Consider the following 25,292-nt stretch of genomic DNA (forward strand, 5'->3'; position numbering starts at 1 on the left):
TTATGTCAGTCCAATTTCTTCAAGAACGCTACGTGGGGTTTCAGCTTCCTGTGGAGGGAAAATGTGAGACTCTGGTAAGCAGATCTGGGGAGGCTTGAGAATGTGAAACTGACACGGAAGGCCGTGCAAGTTTCAGAGAACGCTGAACACAAGCAGTTCAGCAGTATGGGCACTTCTATGGAGAGCCAGTGCTTATTAGCGATTTTTGCCCCAAACATCAGAGACCACAGGATATTTTCAGCATGCATTAAATACCTACTGATTATCTATCAATTGTGCTGGGCTCCATTGCTGTAACACAAAAAGCAGTCAAGCCCACTGCAAACTCAGTGCAAACCCACAGCTACCCGACATTTCTACAGGAAAGGTAAGTTACCTTAGTGTTAAAGTTCAAAACCTCCCCTAAATAAAGACCAGGGAAACCCCCCTGAGTTCTCCCCATTCTTCACATATTTTGTTTTCCCTGCTTTTTTTTCAAGTCATATGTATTTATTCTTCTCTGAGTTTTTACTCAGTTTTGGACTTAAATGTCCCCAGCAGCAAGGCTGCAGAAACTCACCTTCCCAGACCTCCCCAGAGCAACCAATGGTTTCAGTGGAAGCAACATACAGAAAGAATGCTCTGGGATCTGGGACAAAAGTGCCTTTTGTTCTATGTAACAACCAATACTCATTTTTAAATGTCAAAAGAAGACTAAACAAAGCAGGCATACTAGAAAAAAATTAAAAGTTTTCCCAAAGTGTCTAATTTTGCACAGCACAAAATAAAAAAGGATCAAGTACGTCAAATTTCAGGTATTACTAGCAACAAGTTTGTAATTAAAAGGCATACTAGAGTTTAACAGAGGAAAACAATTTTTGTACCCAAATAACTTACTTTTGCATCCTAATTGTGGTACAGCACAAAACAAGGAAAAGAAAAATTAATTAAACCATAAATCCATACATTAGATTTAATTGTATGTAAAGCACTACATGAAATAATCTTAATTATTTAAACTCTTTGGTCTGTTTCCTTATTCCTTATACTATGAAAACAAGGATCATAGTACTTACCTTCATATGTAGAGATTAAGGGAGATAAGGCTTAGTGCCTGATTCACAGAAAGTGCTCAAAAAATGTTAGCTGATACATTACTCAACTGAAATCTAAATGAAAGTATTTAGCCTTACTATAAACCAGCTCTATATATAAAGTTCATATGATTACCTTTTAGTATGTTTGTGTATTAATGAAAAATGGGTACAAGTCAGCTTTGGTGAAAAAAGGCTATTTTTTATGAAGTATTCTTGCCCCCCTCCCCCCCTCCAAACTGAACCTCAACCTAACCAGGCTACAGACCTAAATATACATGGAGGATAAGAAAACAAGTTAAACATCACCATTATAATCTGCCAGATACAGAATGGAGGAAATTCTACAGCATAGGGGACTCAGTTTACGAAAAAAAAGGCAAAGGAGGGTAAAAGCAGAGGAGTTGTTAAAGATTAAGAGAGACTTAAAGAGACCAGGTAAAATGCGAGCCTTGTTTGGAATCTACAAACCGATTATAAAAATGCATTTTTCAGACAATTAGGAAAAAAAGACCAACCAGGAATAAGATATTAGGAATTACTATTAATTTTGGGGGGTGTGGTACTCATCTCTTAGGGATACATACTGAAGTTTTAAAGATGAAATGGTAGGATGTCTAGGGCTTGCTGTAAAATAGGCAAAAAAGGCAGGGTGGGGTGGTGATTTATGAAACTAGCATTGAGTTGATGGTTGTTGGAGCTGAGTGACGTGTACATGACAGTTCCTTATACTATTCTATTTGTATGTCTGAGTTTTCATGATATAGCTTTAAAAGAAAGTTTAATGGAAGTGATGCAACACTCCCAAGAACAATGTAAGCCAATCTCTTTCATTTATAATGTTTAGCCTTAAACATTAAATACACTGTAAGACTGACATCTGAATCACATACGTATTAAATAAAGGGGACAATTTAAAAAGAATCATTTCCATTAAATGTTAAATAATTTTTAAAACATCATATAACCTTTAATGTATTTATTAAAGGGTGCCTACATTGAATTCTATAGTTAACATTCTTAGCTTATCCATGTAAAAATGTCCCCCTATCCTATTCCCTGGAGCTGGTCAGACTTCCCCTATGTGTTCACTGCTTGCAATCTTATATAGCATTTCTTGAAGAGAACCACGTTGCTTCTCAAATATGCATTATTTAAAGTATCTGTCCTTTCTGAAAGGCCTAATTTCAAAGAATCATTTACACATTTTCTTCCTTTGAGACTTATACAAAGAGTACGTTAGAGTTTTTTAATCAGTTGTATTTATAATATAAAATAAATTTTCACATGTTCACACCGAAATTGTAGCTCAAAATTACCTAGAAAAACTATTATCTGAATTAGTAATATCCATAGAAACAGAAAGTAGAAAGGTGGTTGGTTACCAAGGGCTGAGGGGAGGGGAAGTGGGGAATAGTTGTCTATAATGGGTACAGAGTTTCAGTTTTGCAAGATAAAAAACTTCCGGAGATCTGTTGCACAACAATGTGAACATACTGAACACTACTGAACTGTACACTTAAAAATGGTTAAACTAGTAAATTTTGTTATTTTTAAAAGACAATTTGAAAAAATTACCTGGAAAAATTAAAATATGAAATATATTATTTATCAAAAGGATGGAGAAGAAAAAAGTCATTCACATGAGACAAAGTACATGCAATACTTTTATTTTAGACATGCAAGGAAAGGTATTTCAGAATCTACTAGTTTAAAGCAAGCAGCTGTATACAAATAACAAAAGAAGCAACATCTTGTTACAGCTGGGCACACAGCATCCAAAGCAAACAGGCATGAGACAATGCATATTTATGCAGCATTAAAACCACATGAATTACATGTTGCAGGGCTGGGGGAGGGACAAAGGAAAAAAATGGAAACGAAAGACCAATGTTTCCCAATGCTATCAATGTTTAATGCTAAATTTCTCATTTGACCGCCCACCCAGGTGCTTCAAATGTCATGTAGTACAGTGAGAATGGTAAGAATGGAAACAACTAATCTGCATACCTGCCTTATACACATTTTCACAGGTCTTCTTTCAATGGTAAATCAGTTTGAGCATCTTTTGAATGTACTGTTTAATGATAGATTACTTAACTCGGGCTTTAAACTCTCTAGACATAAACAATGAATTATTTGGTAATTTCCCCTTTATAATAATATATGTTGCATATTTTATTAAAAGTATACACAAAGGGCTTCCCTGGTGGTGCAGTGGTTGAGAGTCCGCCTGCCAATGCAGGGGACACGGGTTCATGCCCCGGTCCGGGAAGATCCCACATGCCGCGGAGCGGCTGTGCCTGTGAGCCATGGCCGCTGAGCCTGCACATCCGGAGCCTATTGCTCAACAACGGGAGAGGCCACAACAGTGAGAGACCCGCGTACCGCAAAAAAAAAAAAAAAAAAAAAATATATATATATACACAAAAATGATCAATATTAAAGGTTTTCATATTCAGAAATATAAAACCATATTTAAAAAATCATTAAGTATCTAAATGCAGACAATTATAAAACCATAACTAGTAAAATATTAGTATTTAAGTAATATTAGAATCCTAACTATATAAAATATAGCCCATATTAATACTTTGAAAGGATTACTTACTATTGAACAACAGATATTGCAGAAGAGACTTTTCTGACATAGCTTTCCGATAGTTTTTTTTTCTTTTTTTTCTGATAGTTCTTTTTTTTTTAAATTAGTTTCTGCTTTATAACAAAGTGAATCAGTTATATATATACATCTGTTCCCATATCCCTTCCCTCTTGCGTCTCCCTCCCTCCCACCCTCCCTATCCCACCCCTCAAGGCGGTCACCGAGCTGATCTCCCTGTGCTCTGCGGCTGCTTCCCACTAGCTATCTACCTTACGTTTGGTAGTGTATATATGTCCATGCCTCTCTCTCACTTTGTCACAGCTTACCCTTCCCCCTCCCCATATCCTCAAGTCCATTCTCAAGTAGGTCTGTGTCTTTATTCCTGTTTTACCCCTAGGTTCTTCATGACTTTTTTTCTTCTTAAATTCCATATATATGTGTTAGCATACGGTATTTGTCTTTCTCTTTCTGACTTACTTCACTCTGTATGACAGACTCTAGGTCTATCCACCTCATTACAAATAGCTCAGTTTCGTTTCTTTTTATGGCTGAGTAATATTCCATTGTATATATGTGCCACATCTTCTTTTTCTGATAGTTCTTAGAGAGACTGTTTGATATTGTATAGCACAAATGTGATTCAATAAATGTGGCATTATAAATTTTTTAGAAACTGTGAATGTTTTACCTTAAATATTATATAAGAGTAGATTTTACTTTCTTGTATTATTTCCAAATACGTTTTTATGTGATACATTAGAAAACGTTTGCTCATATAGACTATAATATAATCACCCTAAATATAGCTCCCCCCGCCCCCCGCCAACATTTGAAGACGAAACCACACTATATTATGGCATTGTTTGTTCTGCCCTAGTGTTTCAGCTATATTTTCTTTGGTAAACAGTTTAACAATTGCTAGGTATTCCTCTTACACGATTAATCACAGATGGTTCATAAATGATGACACATATGTGTTTAAGATGAAACATTACTCAAAATGGTCATAGGTCATATTTTTTCAAGAAGAAATTAAACCAGCTGCAAGCAGGAAAAGCTATATCAAGATCACATATAGAATGAAAATAAAACAGAAAAGAGGATGAAAACAGGAAAATTATTACAATTATAAAGGTAATGGTTCTGAAATGTTCTATTATTATTATACAAGATAATCAGTCACCAAGCTGAGGGTATTTTCTTTCATGAGCATATCAGCTCTCTATTTCCTCTGTGAAATTCTGCATACACGATGATGAGTAGTCATTTAGTACACAGGGACATTAAAATATTCATGACGTGGCTACAAAAGAAATGCATATATTCTTACACACAGTATACAAACTGACATAGACACAATCAGATTTCTAGAATGTTTAGTGCACAGTAAAGAAATCTTAGTTGAAACTTAGAATTTGTTTGTTTTTAGAATTTTGGTTCATGGCTGAATATTTAACTTCTAAACAATGCCCAGGAGTTCAGATTCATCTTTTATAACTTTACTGTACATAATGATAATCTATATGATGACCTATATGTCCTACAAAATCCGAAAGCACTGTATTTACTAAAAATACTCTGAAAAGATTTTTCAGTATAAGTCATCTGGTAAATACTGAGTTAACTCAAAATCCAGTTAGAATACTCCCTCCTGCCAGTGTTCAAGTTCATCAGGATTTTACCACACTGAAGCAAAGGAATTTAATCCCTTAATGAAAATCATTACATCCTAGAATGACCAGGAACTTTTACAGATCCTAAAGGAAAATCTTTCCCAAGAAAAAAGGAGAAAAGTAGTCACCCATTTGGTAGCAACAGAGGTTTTCAATGGTTCGCTTAGCTTAAAAAAAAATTCCAAAGACTATGCCCTTGCAACTAAGGATATTACTTTTAAAATAATCCTCGAGATAGATTTTAAAGGACTCTCCCAATAGATCTGTTAAATGTCTATGCCTTCTCTCTATAAATGTACCTAAAAGGATGTTTCTCACATCAGCAAGGTAACCTGAGGTGAGGTTTTAAACTGACCCTAGAGTGCACAGAAGAGGTGAATGTCTAGGGACTCCAAAAACTCCCTGAAACTAGAGACAAAATTAGGTACAGATTTTCCTGAGAAGAGGGCCCATGGCCCATCAGACTCTCCAAGCGATTATACCCCTCCAAAAGGCTTGTGACTCAAAAAATTTAAAACTGCTTATTTGAGTGCTTTTAAGATATCCTCAATTTAATAATATTTATTCAACTTGGCACTTTGAAATGTTAGGCTACAAACTCATACAAACTGTTTCAATAAAATATGTAACAGATACCTTATACTTAAATAATAACCATTAAATACAAAAGTGTTTGAGGAAAAAAGCCAGTTAAATTTTAATCCTCAGTTAATTCCTAAACAGTTTAAAGACATAATTGCTTTTTTTCTCCCACTCAGAATATTGTGGAATGAAGCAGCAAGCTAAAATAATATTAATAATAAATTGAACCCCTAGATGCTTCATTTTCATGAGGGAATTCGATTTCGGTATCAATGGTATTTATTAATAATAGTATTTTGGTCAATGAACTCTGAAACTACTTCAATATTCTCTGTGTAAAAAAAATAAATTATAAGCCCCAATGATAGATCATTATCAGAGCAAAATTCCCTATGAAAATATCAGTTAAATGAAATAATTGGGACTATCCCTTGGGATTTAATGTAATTAAACTTTTCAAGTAATGCTAAACTGTAAACAACGAACTTGACAAAATTATAATTACAAACGGAATTTATATATCCTACTACATTTTGATGCATGCAAGTACTCCAGCACATATTCTACTATGCTTTCTTACACCCAACGAAACTCTTGCTGTGATACATGTTCTGTTTTCTGGACAGAGAACAAGAAAAATTTAAGTCTATCAAATAACCTTTCACCTAAATAATACCAGTACTTTGAGCCTTTATATTACAGCTTTTCAACTTTTGGTTTTCTCTCTTAATTTTATATCACACCATGTAAAAACCAACAATTAAAAGAAAAGAAAAAGGTAGTTTCTCAAATAGGGCTGAGCACACAATGGTTCCTCCCCAGAGGAGACTTAACTATGAAAGAGAACAATTCTATAGGAGCGATTCTCAACCCTGACTGCCCCAGGCATTTCTTTCTTTTTTTTTTCTTTTTCGGTACGCGGGCCTCTCCCGGCTCCAGAGCGGCTCACGGGCCCAGCCGCTCCGCGGCATGTGGGATCTTCCCGGACCGGGGCACGAACCCGTGTTCCCTGCAAAGGCTGGCAGACTCAACCACTGGCCACCAGGGAAGCCCCCCAGGCATTTCTGACAGACCTTTACTACCCTTTAGGAAAGAAAAGAGTTGATAAAGCCAAACTATTCTTTATAACAATGATCCATATTACTGTACCTTAGAAATTACCATCCAATCAATTGAGAAGAATACTCTTCAAAGGGCAAAAACCTCCTCACTGGAAAAACATTCTTCAAGAAGAAAACAAACTCTAAAACCCACAAAAATAAGTGTATTGGGCTTCCCTGGTAGCGCAGTGGTTAAGAATCCGCCTGCCAATGCAGGGGACACAGGTTCAAGCCCTGGTCCGGGAAGATCCCACATGCCGCAGAGCAACTAAGCCTGTGCGTCACAACTACTGAGCCTAAGCTCTAGAGCCCGCGAGCCACAACTACTGAAGCCCACGTGCCTAGAGCCCGTGCTCCGCAAGGAGAAGCCACTGCAATGAGAAGCCCGCGCACCGCAACAAAGACGGCCCCCGCTCGCCGCATCTAGAGAAAGCCCGCGCACAGCAAAGAAGACCCAACACAGCCAAAAATAAAAAAAAAATTTTTTTAATTAAAAAAAAATAAATGTATTCTTTTACCACTTTTAAGTTGCTATAACACGTTTTAAGTACTTGCCCAGTTTAAACTGCTAGGGGCTGAGAAAGTTGTGTTATAAATAAATGCCTTAATGACCATTTAACATTTAAGGTTGATTTTTAGCTAAATGAGAGATACGCCCATAATTAACCAAGTTATTTTTTCTCTTATATATGAGGAAAACATTATAGTGGATTAAATATAACTCCAGTATTCTGGGCCTTCTTACCACCAGTATATTTTATGAGTCATGGAATAATTATATTAATTAAGAATTGGGGAGGGTGAGAATGAAGTCTGTTACAATACACAGACTTTATAGTCCTGTGCAGAATTAGACCTACTGTCTTCTACTACCTAGCAAACTGAGTTTAATACACTGAAATGTCAGTGATTTAGATCGTGTGGGAATAAAGACCAGAATGAAAATAGAAAAAAATGTAATCAAGTTATATTACACAAATATAAACCACAAGTTGCCCTTAGTACAGATTCTTTGGAGACCTATTTTTTTAAATAAAGATTAGATATTTACTATCTTCCATCTGAAATGGGCCTTTTTTAAGCCCATTCCAAACCCAAAACATTTTCCTCAAGTTATCTACCTCTTCTTTCTCCTCAGTCCCTGCAGCTCTCCTCTAGATGTAGTTTCTCAACTCATCCAACTCATGAGGAAAAAAAAAATTTACAGCTTTAACCCGTTCATCTCCTCAAAACAGAGGAGGGAGAAGACTCATCTTACTCAAGACCAATGCTTTCGATTCCATTCCTATTCACCCTCCGCATATACTTTTCCCGTTATTCCATTCCCATTTTTCATCGCTCTCTCCATTAGTTCCTCTTCTCAGTATACATGCATGTTCAACTTTCCTCCATACTAAGAATCATCTTTTTCTTAACCCCCTACAAAAAGGACCAGATGTAGTGGGAAGTGTAGGACAACAAACACAGCAGAAAGGAATTAAGTTACACCAGTTCTCAAAACCACCTATGTTCCTAAGACAAACCTCATTACCTTAAAAATTCCCAGATATTCACTAGACTAGGCCAATGACTCAAAAGTAAAATGATCTGATAAACTATAATGAAAACTGGTAAGCAAGTAATTATCTGAAGGCTTAAGTCTTGTTGAGATGAGAAGTGCTTAAATAAACTAGTGGTGTTGGATCCAAAACTGAAAACCTAGTGTCCTGATTTGTCTTTCTTGTACACCACGTAGTCAAAGAGAAATAATGTACATTTAATAAAAGATATACATAAGGAAGTGTAATTTGAAGTTACTGCTCTACTCCAGTTTTTCTTGAAGGGGCTTCACTTATCCCTTGAACTGTATCCTTTGTCCTTCATGTTCTAGAATACAATGGGCCTTTTTATTGCTCCTCACTGAATACTGTGGCAAAATCCTTATTCTCAACTCTGGAACTCTAATCCTTGAGCTAAAGACCAAAGGGCTGCAGAGTATCCAAATGCACTAAGATCTCTTTTTAGCAATGAATAAAAAGAGAAGAAATGAGAGCACTTTATAAGGTACCTTTTAGATGAAAGGGCTCATGGTGTCTTATTACAAAAGCACTTGTGAGGCACTAGGAAAATTGAGCGATTTTTTTACAGAAAGTTAGCAATGTGGCAAGAGCAATATGGTTGCTCCAGATGGTTAGTGTTAAAATGGCCAAGAGAACATAAGTGCTTCACTTTACCTGCTAAAACTTCCTTTTTAGCAAATTCTACTCTAGTTTCACCTAAAGGAACAACACAGTGCAGTCTTCCATTCACAGAGCAGCATTTTGTCTTTTTTTTTTTTTTTTTTTTTTTTTTTTTTGTGGTACGCGGGCCTCTCACTGTTGTGGCCTCTCCCGTTGCGGAGCACAGGCTCCGGATGCGCAGGCTCAGCAGCCATGGCTCACGGGCCCAGCCGCTCCGCGGCATATGGGATCCTCCCAGACCGGGGCACGAACCCGTATCCCCTGCATCGGCAGGCGGACTCTCAACCACTGCGCCACCAGGGAGGCCCTTGTCTTTTTAAAAAATTGATAAATTAAAAAAAAGTATACTTAAAATACATGTTTTACACTTCTAGAAAACAGGAGGGAAGGACCTCAAATATCTTCAGAGGTAATACTGTTAAGTTAATGTCCTGCTCCTAGATCTTTTCTTACTTGATGGGTATCTTTCCATATCATTACATAGAAATTGATCTCATTTCTTTCAAAGCCAGGTTAACAGTTTCATGTATGGTTGTACTGTAATTTGCTTAACCTATTTCCCATTGATGGACATTTGGTTAGGTTCCAATGGCTCGATATTATACTGAGCATGTGTCTTGCTGCATTTGTATATTTCTGTTGGATAAAATTCCTTCCAGTATAACTAATGGGGCAAAGGTGTACACATTTAACTGTTAATAGATATCACTAAACTAATCCTTCAAAATGGAATATAAATTTATGTGTTCATAAGAAGCAAACAATTCTTCTTTGCCAATCCAAGAAACCAAAAAAAAAAAAGCTAATTGATATTTTAATTTACATTCCCTTAGTCAAAGGACCATGTGTTTTTTCTTTCATCTGTGGATTACTTATTCATATCTCCTGCTGTCTTATTCTGTTGTGCTGTTGGTCTACTTCTATTACATTTGTCTTAAAAATAATAATGAGGAAAACTTAACTACATTTCCTAAAACCCTGCTCTAAAACCCGTTAGTGATAAAATAGTAAAGAGAAATTACTTTCTCTGGCAGTTAATTGTACTTTTTAAATAAAGAAGCAGAATAATTAACTTAGCTCATATAACTTTAAACTATAAAGAAATAGTTTTAAGCACATTTTAGGGTAGTTGTATTGTATTTGCCCTGTTCTTCCATTTGGATCATAACTTGAAATGCCCTAAATTTAATCAGGGTTTTCAAAATAGAAAAGATTTCTTGGAATCACTGAATTTCAAATATTCAAACTCTAAATATCTTTACTAAGTAAATTCTTTAACGCTAATATGGTATAAAAGAAAAACAACAAAAATGTCTATAGGTACAACGTAAGTCTATATATGTAAATTCTGGTCATTTAAACTATTCCTCTCTTAAGGAATTATCAAATCCCTAAGGTGGACAGGGAAATCAGCAGAAAATTCAAGTGTTCTAACTGCCTGCAGGGTATGCTCAATTCTGTTTTCAGGCAAAAACTCAATTACCTTAATAGATGTTAACAGATTTGGTTGTTGTTGAGGAAATTAAATTATATAGTGACATCCCATAAGTTTTGCTACGGGTTATCTCTGGTTATCAAGTAAAAGTAATTTTGGTGGATCACAGAGGTGATTTTTATAGCCATTTACTTGAGCACATTTCTCCTTTCATAATTTTTAGGGTTTTTTTTCCCCCCTCTGCTTTTGATTCATTTTCAGCCAGTCATTTATAATCTGGACTATGCATTATATTGAAAAGATGTAGCAGTCCATAAATGTAAATGGAATCTATAAATGAAATTTTTATATATTACATGATGTTAAATTAAACCAGGGTTTCTGGACCTTGGCACTGTTGACACTTGAGGCCGGATAATTTCTTACTCTGAGAGGGCTGTTATGGGCACTGCTGGTTCTTTAACAGTGCGTCCTTGATCTTTACCTACTAGATGCCAGTAGCACCTCACGGATAGCAGTGACAATCAAAAATGTGTTCAGACATTGCCCAATGTCCCCTGAGGAGGCACAATTGCCCCACCCCCAACCCTAGCTGAGAACCAGAATAAATTGTCTCTGGTTGGCGGGTAAGATTATGTTCTCGTGTGCTTGCCTGTATTTGTTAATTTTCCTATAATGGGAATTTTTATTAAAAAAAAAAAAGACAGCAGAGGAAACAATAAAAGAAAAAAGAATGTCTCAATAGGGGAAAAAAGAACTCAAACCTGCAATTTTTCAGAAAGTACTTTTTAAAGAAAGAAATCACGTCAACTTACTTCAATATAAATAAATAAACACATAAAACCACCACCACCAGCTAGGAATATGCTCTTTGCAGGTCCCTGTGCAGGTCCCAATCCTAGGGCTTATGCAATCAACTTAGTGGATCAGGACCAGCATTGAAAAAAAGAATAGAATAGAAAACGTGAGACTATAAAATAAGAAATATGAGTAAGTATTATTATTTAACCAAAAATTTTTTTGGTTTATGTAACTGTTGTGATATAAAATTGCATTTATTACTGTGGCTTCTTGTCAAATACTTTTGAAAATCAGATTTACAGTTACTGAATATTTTAAGTTATTCCAACTTTTCATTATTACAAACAGACCAGAGTAGCAACAGTGGACTCAAAATGAATTAAAATGAAACAGCAAGGGGGAAATCCTCAAAATTCTGAAAAGCAAACAAAGAAAAAGAGCTCAAAAAACAAACATACAGCAAAATGATTACAACCTAAAAACCAGTGACCAAGGGCATTGGTCAAATTGTTTCTTACTAAATGCAAAGTGAAAGGCAAGATTTGTTCTGCCTTCTGTTTTCTCTGTATCTACCCTTCTGTATTTTCTATTTCAAGCATTAATGTAACTAAACCTCACTTATCCAGAATTTGTTCTAGCAGACCCCAATCAAGTTTACTCATAAAAAATTAAAATATGCTGGCGTAAAAGATTATATAGCCTTGTTAACTTTTACCCAGTTGAAAAGAAGAAGGTTTAGGCTTAAAGGTTTTAATACAAACAGTGGTAATTACAAAGGAATTACAGGAGCCTGTCTTATTAAAGCCAATCCTAAGAGGATTTTTATCAAAATGCTTTTTGCTGTTATATTACTGTATATATTTTAAAGCATGTTTTAAAACAATGTAAGATATTCTTGAGTTTGACTACCTTGCCCAAATATTCTTAATTAGCAAGATTTTAATTTTAAAAAACCCCAAGCTTATTAAAAGGCATGTTATTAAATACTTCAATAAGTACTTACTTACTTAAAATACTTTTATGTTATAAAAGATTCATTTTTAAAGAAATCACTTTTTCTCCTAAGATTCTTACCTTTCCATTTTTATGCAGTCCAAGAGATTTATTAATTACTACTTCCACAAAGATGTTGTATAGTACTAAGATGTACCATGCAGGCCCAGCACTAAAACAAATCAATTTTAGCAGCACTAATTCTCCATAGAGCACCACTTTCTAGATGAGGCAAATTAACAACTGTAAATCCAATAAATCTATTCATAAAGTGGACCACCTTGAAGTAGAAGCAAATTCATGAGTGTAATGCTTGCTTTTGGTACCTCACTTGTTTTTCATTTCTCAGATTACTTTAGTGAGAAACAATACCAACAGCAAACAAAGCTTAAAAGGAAAACCCCAACAAATTTGAAAATGATGCTGTTAGTATAAAAAAAAAAGGTTGACACATCTCAAAGCGCTGATCAACACCATCATGCATCTACCGCTGAGGGTTAAAGCCCAACACCCAGTATTTAACTATTTGATCTTCACAGATCAAGCAAGGACTTGAAATCATCTCACGTGCAACAGTTTTGGCATAACACCCCATTTTATCCATGCCACGAAAATGGTAAATTTAGTAGTTACCAATAAATAAGGTGGGGGTCAAAGGGACTAAAGCCTTAGACTGCTCTTTATCATAAGATATCCTCAGACAAACCTCCCCATTCTTCATTCTGGCTCTATAAAATTAAGGAGCAGAGAAAAACCAGTAAGTGCCTGACTTCACAAAGAAAATGCACTCTATATTTCCTTTATCATTATATGTAATGTTTATAAGATAAACCCAACTGTACTGCTCCCCCATGCCCTCCCTCCAAAAACATCTAGCTTAAAATAGGTATTTAATTGGTGCTGGGGAAAATGTTCCAAGTATTGCAAAAAAAAAAGTCAATTTAGTCATCTCAGCATGTTGCACTTTAATAATTTAAGAATCAAGTTAAGTACGAGTGGCATGTTAAGAAAATATGTTTTAAATTCCAACGGTCAAACATTAAAAATTGGATAACAGACCAATTTTTCTGGGCTTTACCCCCAAATCTAATTATGTATTCATACAACAGAATACCAAAAGGAATTAACGTAGAGGTCAGTCTAGAAATATCAAAATTGTAACCCTTCCTTACCAAGTAACTAAGTAAAATAAGACATCTTTATTATTTAATCATAATATCTGATACTTTAGTAATTATTCAGATACATATTTATGTTATGTTCTCATTACTGACTGTAAAATGCTAATAGAAAATCTACTTTATGCACTGACTTTCTAACCCTGTTTGCCTATAAAATGAAGGACTACCTAAACAAACTATATGACATTTACACAAATTGAGTAAAAGGGACATTTTAAAGAAACTTTTCTGAAGAAAATAAACATTCTTAAGGATAGAAATGTGTATTTGACAGATTAAAAAAGGATTAAAACCAAAATTATTTTGTGATTTGCATATATCTTTAAGCCAACAGATATTTTCAATATAAATTCAAAGTCATCTTTGGTGTTTAGAAAAAATCAATTAAAGTAAAAGACCTGACACCAAATAGAAAAAGAAAAAAAAAATCACAATATATGAAAAACTAGATTAAAATCAATTAATTAGGACTTCTACAAATTTAAGACTGTATTTAGATAAGTGTCTTTACAGCTATATTTACAATTTTGGAAGCAAAATCATTTCATGACATAGACTAAGTGAATATTATACCCTAAATTATAAGACCAAAAAAGCTACTATAGATCTAGGCATTTTGATAAATCCAACAAGAAATGATATAAAAAAATACTATTTATATCTATATATCCAATTAATAAATTGCAACTATTGATAACTTGGACAATGAAAATTTCCAGTCTAAAAAGTAAATGATAGCATCAGTCTTAGGAAACCTACTTTGTTCAACATAGAGAAACCTCCAGGAGAATTATGAATTTCTTTACTATATTACTGAGACATACAGAAGTTGGTGTCTAAAACAGAATGTTTAAAACATACCAAGAAAATACACAAATGGGGGTTGGGGCGGACAGAGCACAGTGGTTAAGATTTCATACAGCTCTGGAGTCTAGCAGATCTGGGTTTACAATCCTGGTTTTGCCAACTGCTACCTAGGACCAGTCACTGGAACTTCACTGAGCCTCGAGAGCCTCTGTTTCTTCTTTGGTTAAAAAGGCTCTCCTGGGCTTCCCTGGTGGTGCAGTGGTTGAGAGTCCACCTGCCGATGCAGGGGACACGGGTTCGTGCCCCGGTCCGGGAAGATCCCACATGCTGCGGAGCGGCTGGGCCCGTGAGCCATGGCCGCTGAGCCTGCGCGTCCGGAGCCTGTGCTCCACAACGGGAGAGGCCACAACAGTGAGAGGCCCGCGTACCGCAAAAAATAAATAAATAAATAAAAGGTTCTCGTGACCCCTTCTCAGGAAATCCTGATGATTAGCATAGGATGCCTCACATCTAAGTGCTCGACAAGCATTAGCTGTCATCATAGTTCTTTTTTGCTATCATGGTGCCCAGACAAATCGTTTTTAGCAGTTTGTGGAATGCTTTTTCTCATCTTATTCTATCACCTATTTTATGAACATAATATTCAAATACTCTCGCAGAGATGTAAACTTGTATCATGTATCAACATATAAATGACTCTATTGTAGGAAACAAACATCTTATCATCCTGGATTTCTTATGACAGTACGTTGGTGAATAACCTGAATAAACAAGTTAACCTGAACAGAATAACCTGAATGAAGCTTAACTGCCCCATACAGACTTTAGCTTGGTTTCATAAAGGCCTTAACCTCACTCTAAATTCAGAATGGACCAGCCACGTTCTGCCTCCTCAAGACCTGAATGGCTAAATTAAGAAAGATGGTTCACTTGGACCATTGAATAGAAAATGTCTTAATATAGTATCAATTTGGTTTATGTACAAAACAATGTAGTCACAGATGAGAAATAGGGCCGAAGCTCTCTTCTAAAGACAAGGAACTGTAATTAACAGTAGTCAGGTTTTTTTTTTTTTTAAACTAGGGTGAGATGGGGTAAGGAGAATTTTACATGGAACTAAGGACATTCTATGCTTCTCTCTCCATTCCTACTTTTCCCAATTTGAGATATAAAAATACTACTTCAAAAAAAGAGACATTACTTCTTATTAAAATACTTTTATAGGGGAGATACACACACATGTACACATTTACAAACAAACATGTACCTGTAATAACTTCTGGATCCTCTAGTATATTACTCAATACATGCTATAAAGTAAATTTAGCATATTTGTCATATTGTAAAGTGTATAGCGATTTCCCAGTAGGGTTTAAAAAACAATCCAGACACAAGAGATGTCAATGCCCTAAACATTACTCTCCAGAAAAAAATATTAAAATTAAAAGCTGAACTTCAACAACTTTAGAAATGTTTCAAGGCAAATGTAATTAATCAGGAAATGATGAAGAACTTGGAGGAAATACCAGGATCTGATAGAACCGAATATAGTTCCATAATAACGAAATATAAAAGTGATCAAGGGAAGGAACAAATATGAAAAACTCCCAGACTGCACTGGCAATCCAGGGGTTAAGACTCTGCGCTTTCAATGCAGGGGACATGGGTTTGATCCCTGGTCGGGGAACTAAGATCCCACATGCTGCACCACAGCGCGGCCAAAAAAAAAGAAAAAAAAAAGAAAAATTCCCAATTTCTGACCCTGGTCTTGACCTAATTTTTAGAAAAGTCTGGTTAGTGAACAGCAAAATAAGGAGGTGCTAACTTTAAAGCAATTTTACAACAGTAGAATATGAGCTTGTAGTTGGCACATCTGACATTTAAAAAGAAAATCTTCAAATGACATATATGCAATCAATTAATAAACAACTGTGGCAAACCATACACACATGGAAAAAGGGCTGTGCTCATTTCACTACTGAACAGCAGATGCCATTAGGGCTGTCAACAAAATACTTCATTTTTGCAGGCACCTTAACCCCTGTTTTGGTAACTCAAGGTAATTAAATGTACAAAGCATTGTCTCATATTTAATTTATGTATGTTCCAGATGATGTCATCCCAACTTCAAACAATCCCCACAACTGACCTAGTCAGTGACTGATGCAGAGGGATTACCGAGAGCTCCCCACTCTCCTGACTCTGAGGCCAACAGTTAAGAAGTTATAATGAAGAAAAAGATTTACTCTGATTTAAAGCCTCCTCTAATAATAAAAAAAGACAATTACCATAATGAAAAAATTAATTTTTTTATATTGACTAGCTCCTTCTCCTCATGCTATAAACTTTCTATTTGAATAAAACCACAATTATGACTAAAGCATAATTCAACTAGGTACCTGAATTGACGTATCATTAAGTTTTTAGGAAAAGGTAGCCTTATCTACGAAATTTTTAACTTCAGAAATTGAAGGTACAGAAGTATCAAATATACAATTAACCCAAGACAACTGTGGAAGTTAGAAAGGGAAAGGGGTTTTATCAATGGTTCTTGCGACATCAAGGCAAGACAAGAATGTAGCTGTTTAACAGAACATGGTTTGTTATTTAAGCATAGAGAAGTAGAAATACTTTTTAGTTAGTTTTGCTAACACAAAACTAGAGGATTCTACAAAAAGTATAATTATAACACTATCATTTGCTTGGCTACATTTGCACTTAATGGACATGAGGTGAAAATATGAACCAACTTGGAATGAAAATGCCATAATCTCACAGTCAACTCCTCATTGTACGCACTAGTGAGAAAAGGGGTTATCTTAAATAATTCAGAACAATGGACAGAGAGTTCTCAAATTACTGTTACTTTTCCCATCTTAAATTAGTCTGTCCTCTAAATGTTTGGACTCTTGGTGTTCTGGGGTGCCAAAATGGGCCATCTCCAGATCATCTCCAAAGTAAACAATCCATCCACAGATAACTGAGTCGATGTGGCTGACACATATTCCAATCAATAAACTGCACATGGATACTACATGCCAAGCATGCTTCAGAGTAATTTCTGAAACTGTAAGAATGAGGGAAGATGACTGAGACTTCCCTAGCAAGAGCAAAACATGCTAGTGTCCAGTCAAGAGAACTCCGAGTAGCTTACCTCCTGTAGTAGATCAGCCTGCTCAATTGCTTTAAGGACATTTTTCTTGGATGTTTCCTGAACTTCTCCTCCCAAAAGAAACTCATCCAAAATAAAATAAGCCTTCTCAAAATTAAAGATGATATCAAGTTCACACACCTGAAAAGCAAAAATAAATAAATAAAACTGAAGAAAGTAAAAGATACTTACCTACTTACCTACTATCAGGTAGTCAGTAAAATCTGACCAGAGGGAATCAATCTTAATGCCTACAAGCTAAGAAAGACCAGACTCTGCAAGCTCCTAACATGGGCAACTTAATAATTTTCTACTCATAAAGACTGATCTTTTGAAATACATATTTCTGGGTAATATGACTGTAACTGCTAACCAAATCTAAATTCTATACTAAGCACTTCCAGTATATTAATCTTTGCAGTTGGACCCCTTTCTATTTCACTATTTTAAACCTCGTTCCCACCAGCATAATTAAATGAGTAGGTCTGTGGGGTCAAGCAATTCTGGCAGTTAACTCACTAGGCACACTGACAAGAAATAGTCACTCCTTCCCTCTCCCACAGTTACTGTCAAATAGTCAGAATCCCCAAGATAATCAAATAATAAACTTGTTACAGAAAAGGTTAAAAAAAAAAAAAAGCACTATGGCATTCAATTTCCTAAAACAAAATACTACTCACACTGCCAAAATACTTGTCAAGTAATTCCACGTAACGATGAATTATTTCCAGGGTAATTAGTTCATTGTCCTGATCCTCAATAGCACAGCAAAAATACAGACTGGCATATCTGTAACAAAAAACAGATGTAGAAAAAAATTTACCCTATAATCATGTTTTCTAAAATACATTTTCATATCCTATTGTGAAAGATGTCATGCTTATACAGTTTATTTCCTCTTTACAATAGTAGATTATTTTTCTCCTAGACTATAAAAGTAATAAATGTACCAAAAAGAAATTTTGAAAAGTACAGGCAAGCAAAAAAGAAAAAAAAAAAAATCACACCATCTAGAAAGAGTTACTTATTTTGCTCTTCTTCCATTCAGGCTCTTTTCTAGAATATTCTAAAACACAGCTGACCCAGGTTGTTCTCAAGTTTACTTAAAACAAAGTGCACTGTGTGACTATTTCAAACCACAAGTAAACAGGGAAGAAAATAAACTCTCCAACTGAAGGACTTATTGAAGATGTTGTCAACGTTAAGTCAACGTTCTGGAACATTTTACTTAAGTGTAATATACACACAGAGCAGAACACAAGTCATAAATGTACAGCCTGATGAGTTTCGAAGTGAACATACTTGTGTACCAGCACCTGCACCAAGAAACAGAATTATTACTGAACCCCTGAAGCCCCTCTCCTAACCTCTCCTGGTCACAGCCTCCCACCCCCAAAGGTAACTACTATCGTGACTTCTAACAGCACAGAATTATTTTTAAAGGAGGTTTATAGGATTATGGAATAAACCTCAAGAAAAAAACAACAGTTCCAAGTAATCATAGAAGTTAGAGAAAGAGAACAGGGGAAACTGAGACATGTCCTCAAATTTTCTAAGTTCTACCCTGTTAAATTAAAGCTCGGGTTATTTACCCTTGAAGAATGTATAATAAGGTTGGAAAACTCATATCCTCCAAACTAGGATTCTAGCACATGGGACTAGGTTATACTTGATCCAAGGAAGCCAAAACTTATTAACACAACCTTGAGGCATACATAAGGATGACCTAACCAAGTCCTTTGAGGAGGGTTAAAAGAGTATTTTCAAATGGTTTAAATGTATTTAAGGCTTTTGAAAAGAAACAAAATGAAAACCTAAGACATTCTAAACAAGTCTCAGTTGCCATTGTAATTTTCACAGAGGAGCATTTAAGTGATTTTTAGAAAACACAATGGGCAATTACTGCTCATAGCATTAATGTAAAATAACATACAAACACACACACACACAGTCTGTTTTAAAATTCAAGGAATTCCTGCTCTTCAGTATGAGAATAACTTCAGTATGAGTATTTTCATAACACTCTATTCATTTCAATATTATTAAAAACATTTCCTCCTATTTGATTTTTCCAACAGTAAGCAGCATCATCCTTGATTACGGAAGGGAAAAAGAGGCCCAAGAGTACAAGGGCCTGCCAAGTGGTTGTACTGTGACAAGAAATCTGATCTTCAGACCTTAACTCCAGGCCTTTTCCACTCTACCACACTGACTCCCTGTCATACACATACACTTTTTGCCACGTCCTTTCTACCTGATTTCTACATTCACTAAGTTATTTTATTTATTTTAAAAAATAAATTTATTTCTTTATTAATTTATTTATTTTTTGGCTGCGTTGGGTCTTCGTTGCTGTGCGTGGGCTTTCTCTAGTTGGGGTGAGCAGGGAGGGGGGCTACTCTTCGTTGCGGTGAGTGGGCTTCTCATTGCAGTGGCTTCTCTTGTTGTGGAGCACGGGCTCTAGGCGCGCGGGCTTCAGTATTTGCAGCGCGCGGGTGCAGGCTCTGTAGTTGTGGCACACGGGCTTAGTTGCTCTGCGGCATATGGGATCTTCTCGGACCAGGGCTTGAACCTGCGTCTCCTGCCTTGGCAGGCGGATTCTTAACCACTGCGCCACCAGGGAAGTCCCTCACTAAGTTATTTTAAATGGTGGGTCGGGGCTTCCCTGGTGGCGCAGTGGTTGAGAGTCCGCCTGCCGATGCAGGGGACACGAGTTTGGGCCCCGGTCCGGGAGGATCCCACACGCCGCAGAGCGGCTAGACCCGTGAGCCATGGCCGCTGAGCCTGCGCGTCCGGAGCCTGTGCTCCGCAACGGGAGAGGCCACAGCAGTGAGAGGCCCGTGTACCGCAAAAAAAAAAAAAAAAAAAAAGGTGGGTCCCCTGCAGTCTTAGAGAGAAGGCATTCAAACACGTTCATTTATTATCATGAAGGACATAACAGGCACCACCTCCAACCTTACTAACAAAGCGCTTCCTCTCTTTCCCAGCACTATCCTATGTTTTGTTTATTGCTTTAAAAGGCAATGGGATATTCCAACCTTCCATCCTCCCTAACCCATGCTCCTCAAATAGTCTTAAATTTGGGAAAACTGATACAAATGACACATAAGATTCTCTGAATTAAGAAAACTAAAGATTAAAGGGGCTGACATTAAAAATGGTAGATAAAAACCAGACATAGCTAGCTGCTATGAACAGAGTGCTAAATAATACCATTAGAAAGAATTTACTAATAGGCAACGTCAGGTGAATTTAATTTGTTTTTTAAATTTCAAGATTTCTTCAGTACTACTACTGTTAAGCAATCTAATGCTTACACCATCCTCGCTCCTTATCCACAGTACTGCTTTTTACTTATAAGTAAACAGCATTTAAACAGTAGTCAAAGGTCCTAGATTATACGAGTCATTCGGAAATATTACTTTAATATCAAATTAAATGAATTCTTCACTGTAGGTGAGCATCCAGTTATCAGGATTATAAGAAGGCACCTCTTCCCAGAAGGCTTAAGGAAGAAACAAACAGAAGCATAATAACAGGTAACATTTACTGAGTCCTCACAGGTAACATTTACTGAGTCCTCACTCTGAGTAAGGCACTAAATGTTACCTAAGGCCTTGGCATAATTTACCATTTCAATCCTCAAAAAAACCCTTCCAGAGAGATACCGTTATTATTTGCATTTACAGGAGACTCAGGCTTAATTGAGTAATCTTCCCAGAACAGTGATTTGACTCCAGAGCCTGAGTTGTATATTAAAAACTATGGCCCAGAAGTGTGCTAAATAAAGTAATCCTGCAACTGGCAAAAATTAAAACATCCAAATATTTTACTTGCTTTGAAGAGAGAAATAAATATTGTTATCCTGACTTAGTAAAAGATTACCAGGAGAACCTGAGGTATACTCCCTATTTTCAGAAGCAAGTGGTTTTAAAAAATTCAGTAATGAGCTCATTTTGTTCTCTTAGTATATATTTGTATGTCTAAATCTGAAGTAAAATTAATAATAGACTAGTAAGAAGAAAGGTATGTTTGGTTATTTTTAGCAGAGTAGATTACGGCTTACTCTAATTACTGGCACTCAGAGAACATCTGAAGGTGCCTATTCTTATATTCACAACACATGACTTCTCCCCAGTCAGCTAAATATCAGCTGACTGTGGGTGACTGTAACCAAACCGTTCTCAATATTCTACTGGTATGTCATTAAAAATTCTTTTGTTAGTAAAGAAAATCAATACAGTACTCTTCAACAAATTCTGAAGCTTGTAATTGGTAGGTGTGTATTTTTTAATTAATTGTAAGACTTTAATCCATAACATGCTGCACAAAATAGGAATCAAAAATGCATACAGTGTCTTCTGTGTTCATGGGATCTTGAAGAGCGTTTACCTTAGAGATGAGGAAACAAAGGCAAAATGACTTGTTCAAAGTCACAAAACGAGCTAATGGCCAAAGGAAAAGAACTCAAGTCCCCAGATTTTCAGTCTAATTTTTCAGCTATATTAACCTTACTCCCCTCTCACCTCTCCCTCCCCAAGAGGGGCAACTGTAACTAAAGGTTCCAAGAACATGGATGAGGCAACTTGAGGAAGGCAGACATAAAGATCACTTGGTGATATGAACAGCGAAAGTGCTAGTTCAGAATTTCTCAGCAGCTAAGCGGTAATTCGTTTGCTTAAAAGGTCTCCTCTTCCCTGGTCTAGGGAAAAAAAATCACCTGTTCATAGCTACAAAAAAATATGTCCTTAAGTACTCTAGATGAGTTTTCAGTATGAAATGGGGAAATGCAGAGGAAAACTGATTATAAATTCTAACTTTTATATGTGAATTTCATCTCAGTAAAGCTGGGGTTTTTTTTAGTGCACCTTTATTTATAGGCGCTTGATGTAAATATCAGAGTCAGGTGAGATTACCCTTTACAGCCTTTAACGGAAAAAGCGGTGGCCCAACATGGATGGGCTGAATGCTGTGCACAGAGCACCAAGTAGTGCCTTCTTTTCTTTTGACAGGCCATCTCCTTCAGCTACAGGAATCTTGATTCCTGGGACTGATTCCCTTGCTTGTATTTTCCTCCTCCACACGGGGGACTCCTTCCCCTATCTAGAAATAAGCTTAAGTCTCCTATGCCATTTTTTAACCCTGTCCCCCACCCCTGTCTACAGGTGGTTATCACCTCTTCTGTCCTTCATAGCAAAGCTCCCCCAAATAGTCTACACCTGTTTTATTGTCTTCACCTCTTCACACTTTGCCCCATTTCTTCGAGAGTTCTGTCTCTACCATTCCACTGAAAATGTTCTGATGGGCATTTTGTGAAATGCTCACTGTAAAATCTAATATTCTTCACTTCAGTTGAACTTTATGCGACCTTTGGCACTGGTGGCCTTATTTTTGAAACTCTCTCCCCTTCCCCAGTGTGACTGACCTTATACTTATCCTTTGCCTGCTGCTTGAATGCTGGTGATCTAACGCTTTATGCCTAATTTTCCCCCAGACTTCCATGCCTATGCCCACCCTGAGAAAACTAGGCATCTCCAAATGGAAGTCACACAGGCCCCTCAAAGTCAACCTTCTGCTTCACCATTTACCCCATCAACTGAACCAGAAATGTGGAATAACCCCACTCCTCCCCTTCTTTCACTGCCCTCCCTGCTTCTAGCGGTGACCAAGTCTTATCAAACTTACCTTGGGAACAGCTCTTTCACCTGCTGAGCCCACAGCAGAGGTCTTCCTTCAGGACTGCTCCTAACAGATCCCTCAGGCGCCAGTCTCAGCCCTCCCCCCACCCATTCTCCAACTACAGGATCTTTAAAGAAATGCAAATTTTCTATTCATCCCAGTTTAAAACCCTTGCCTCCAGGCTTAAGATTTGAGTTCTGGCCACTATGGCAGTCACTAGCAACTGACCTTGGACAAGTCACTTCTCCCAAATTCTCATTTTTTATAAAGCTGAAGTTTGATCAACAGTAGTGGTTTTCAAACTCAGGAACCATCTACAGAGAGGGTGGAAGCCAAATGAGTTGAGATACAGTCCTGATTTCACACGAGCACCTCCACTTCCACTTGTTTCATTTAAGGTTCTATCCTTGGGGCAAAAAGCTTTTTAAAAAAAAACAAAAAAAAAAACTTGACTACATTACTCTGTAACATCTCCCAGCTCTAAAATGCTATGATTTTTCTCAACAAATACTAAACCAAACACTGGATACAAAATCACCCAAAGATGACTAATATTCATTCTATTCTAAAGAGGAGTCTATGGTATTTTTAAAGTTCTAGATGTCCTGTAACCTTCATGACTTTCTCTACCATCTCCCCCACAAACCCCACTCATATTGTAGTGGAATAAAGGAAAACTGAGAGAAAACCCAGGCTTCTCTTTGACCCTCCTCACAGCCCATACAGTCAGTTCCCTGCACATCCCCCCCAGGAAAGAATTTTTATATGCATGAATGTTCTTATCTTAAATTCAGTAAATTATTTGTAAGGGAACAGAAATGGGGAAGAAACAAAGTAATTATATTTCTTTTAACCTTATGAGAACAACCTTGAGAAGTTTATTTTAAGGTATTTAAAAATTTCAGGTATTAATAAAGATGTATAGCATTTTTAAAAAAGCTTAGTGTTCAAGGCCAACCTATGAGTCATTTTGCAACATCAAAATTTTAAAAGTCTGTTCTTGGCAAAATTATCTATCTACCAGATATAATCACACCTCCACCACAGCCACAAGTGTACTTCAAATTAATAAGCCCTAACGAACAAATCCTGTATATATCCAGTTTTTACATCTATGACTAAAATGGTCTATGTATCCAAGGTGTTTATAAGTGAGTAAGAGATCTTAAAAGTCAGATTAAAAGGCATGACAAATATCAGTCATTACTTTACAGATTTGTGGGGAGAAGGTGGTGGTGGAGGGTAAATGCTTATCTAAATTCAGAGAATTACTCACACAATTTAAAATACTGATCTTATTTTCCCCTGCAAAGAAATGAATTCTTTCAAATTTCCTAAAAAGATGATTAAGCATGAAGTATCATTTATGCCTTCAGTCACATAATTTCGTGTAAAAAGATTTCCATGATTTTAACCTTTTAGCCTGGGTAATAAATCAAAACAGCAGTTATCTTAAAAATACAAAGCTTTACCTTAAGACTATTTCATCTATATCTTTATTAATCATTATTTATAAATGTCATCCCTCAAAAGTCTGCAATTTCCACATTATAAATGATCTAACATTTGATTCTATTTCACCTTCCTGATAAATCAAAATATACCTTTTGTAAACAATCTTCAGATCTCGCCACTCAAGAAAGCTGCACATTTTAGGTTTCCGTGCTAAAACGGTTTGAACAAGTTCTCTTGTGATCTTTTTCTTCTCTTTGTCTGATAATGGGACGTACCATTTCTGCAGTCGAAGCTTTCCCTGACGACTAAAAAGCAACATAAACTGCATCTGTTAAGATAAACAGAACCAAGATTACAGGCAATACTTTGATTCAATAAAGTTAAGGTTAAGATGACATGCTGCACAGAGAAGCTTTGGGTGACAGGGCGTTTAGCTAACAAATGATGAGTAGCCATCAATATTTCTATGTCAGTTAAAATAGCAGGAAATTCTTATAGAAAGATCTTCCCACCAGATGCAAATCCTCCCACCCCACCCTGT

At 36.4% G+C, this 25,292-nt stretch overlaps 1 protein-coding gene across 4 annotated transcripts; it reads right to left on the bottom strand.

Annotated features, from left to right (window-relative positions):
* Positions 1-25,079, bottom strand: AP1S2 (adaptor related protein complex 1 subunit sigma 2; the record flags this gene model as incomplete). 4 transcript variants are annotated; one of them, XM_079728301.1, is made up of 5 exons in its annotated part: positions 1-48; positions 877-885; positions 17,621-17,758; positions 18,298-18,406; positions 24,901-25,079. In XM_079728301.1, the coding sequence occupies 5 exons, from the start codon at positions 25,077-25,079 to the stop codon at positions 1-3; spliced, it is 483 nt and encodes a 160-aa protein (XP_079584427.1). The 4 variants fall into 4 exon arrangements, with proteins under 4 accessions (XP_079584427.1, XP_079584425.1, XP_079584428.1 ...); XM_079728299.1 differs by lacking the exon at positions 877-885; XM_079728302.1 differs by lacking the exons at positions 1-48; positions 877-885 and adding an exon at positions 4,943-4,978.
* Between the last annotated feature and the right edge of the window lie 213 nt (positions 25,080-25,292).

The sequence above is a fragment of the Hyperoodon ampullatus genome (genome assembly GCF_949752795.1).
Source record: "Hyperoodon ampullatus genome assembly, chromosome: X".
Taxonomy (NCBI): domain Eukaryota; kingdom Metazoa; phylum Chordata; class Mammalia; order Artiodactyla; family Ziphiidae; genus Hyperoodon; species Hyperoodon ampullatus.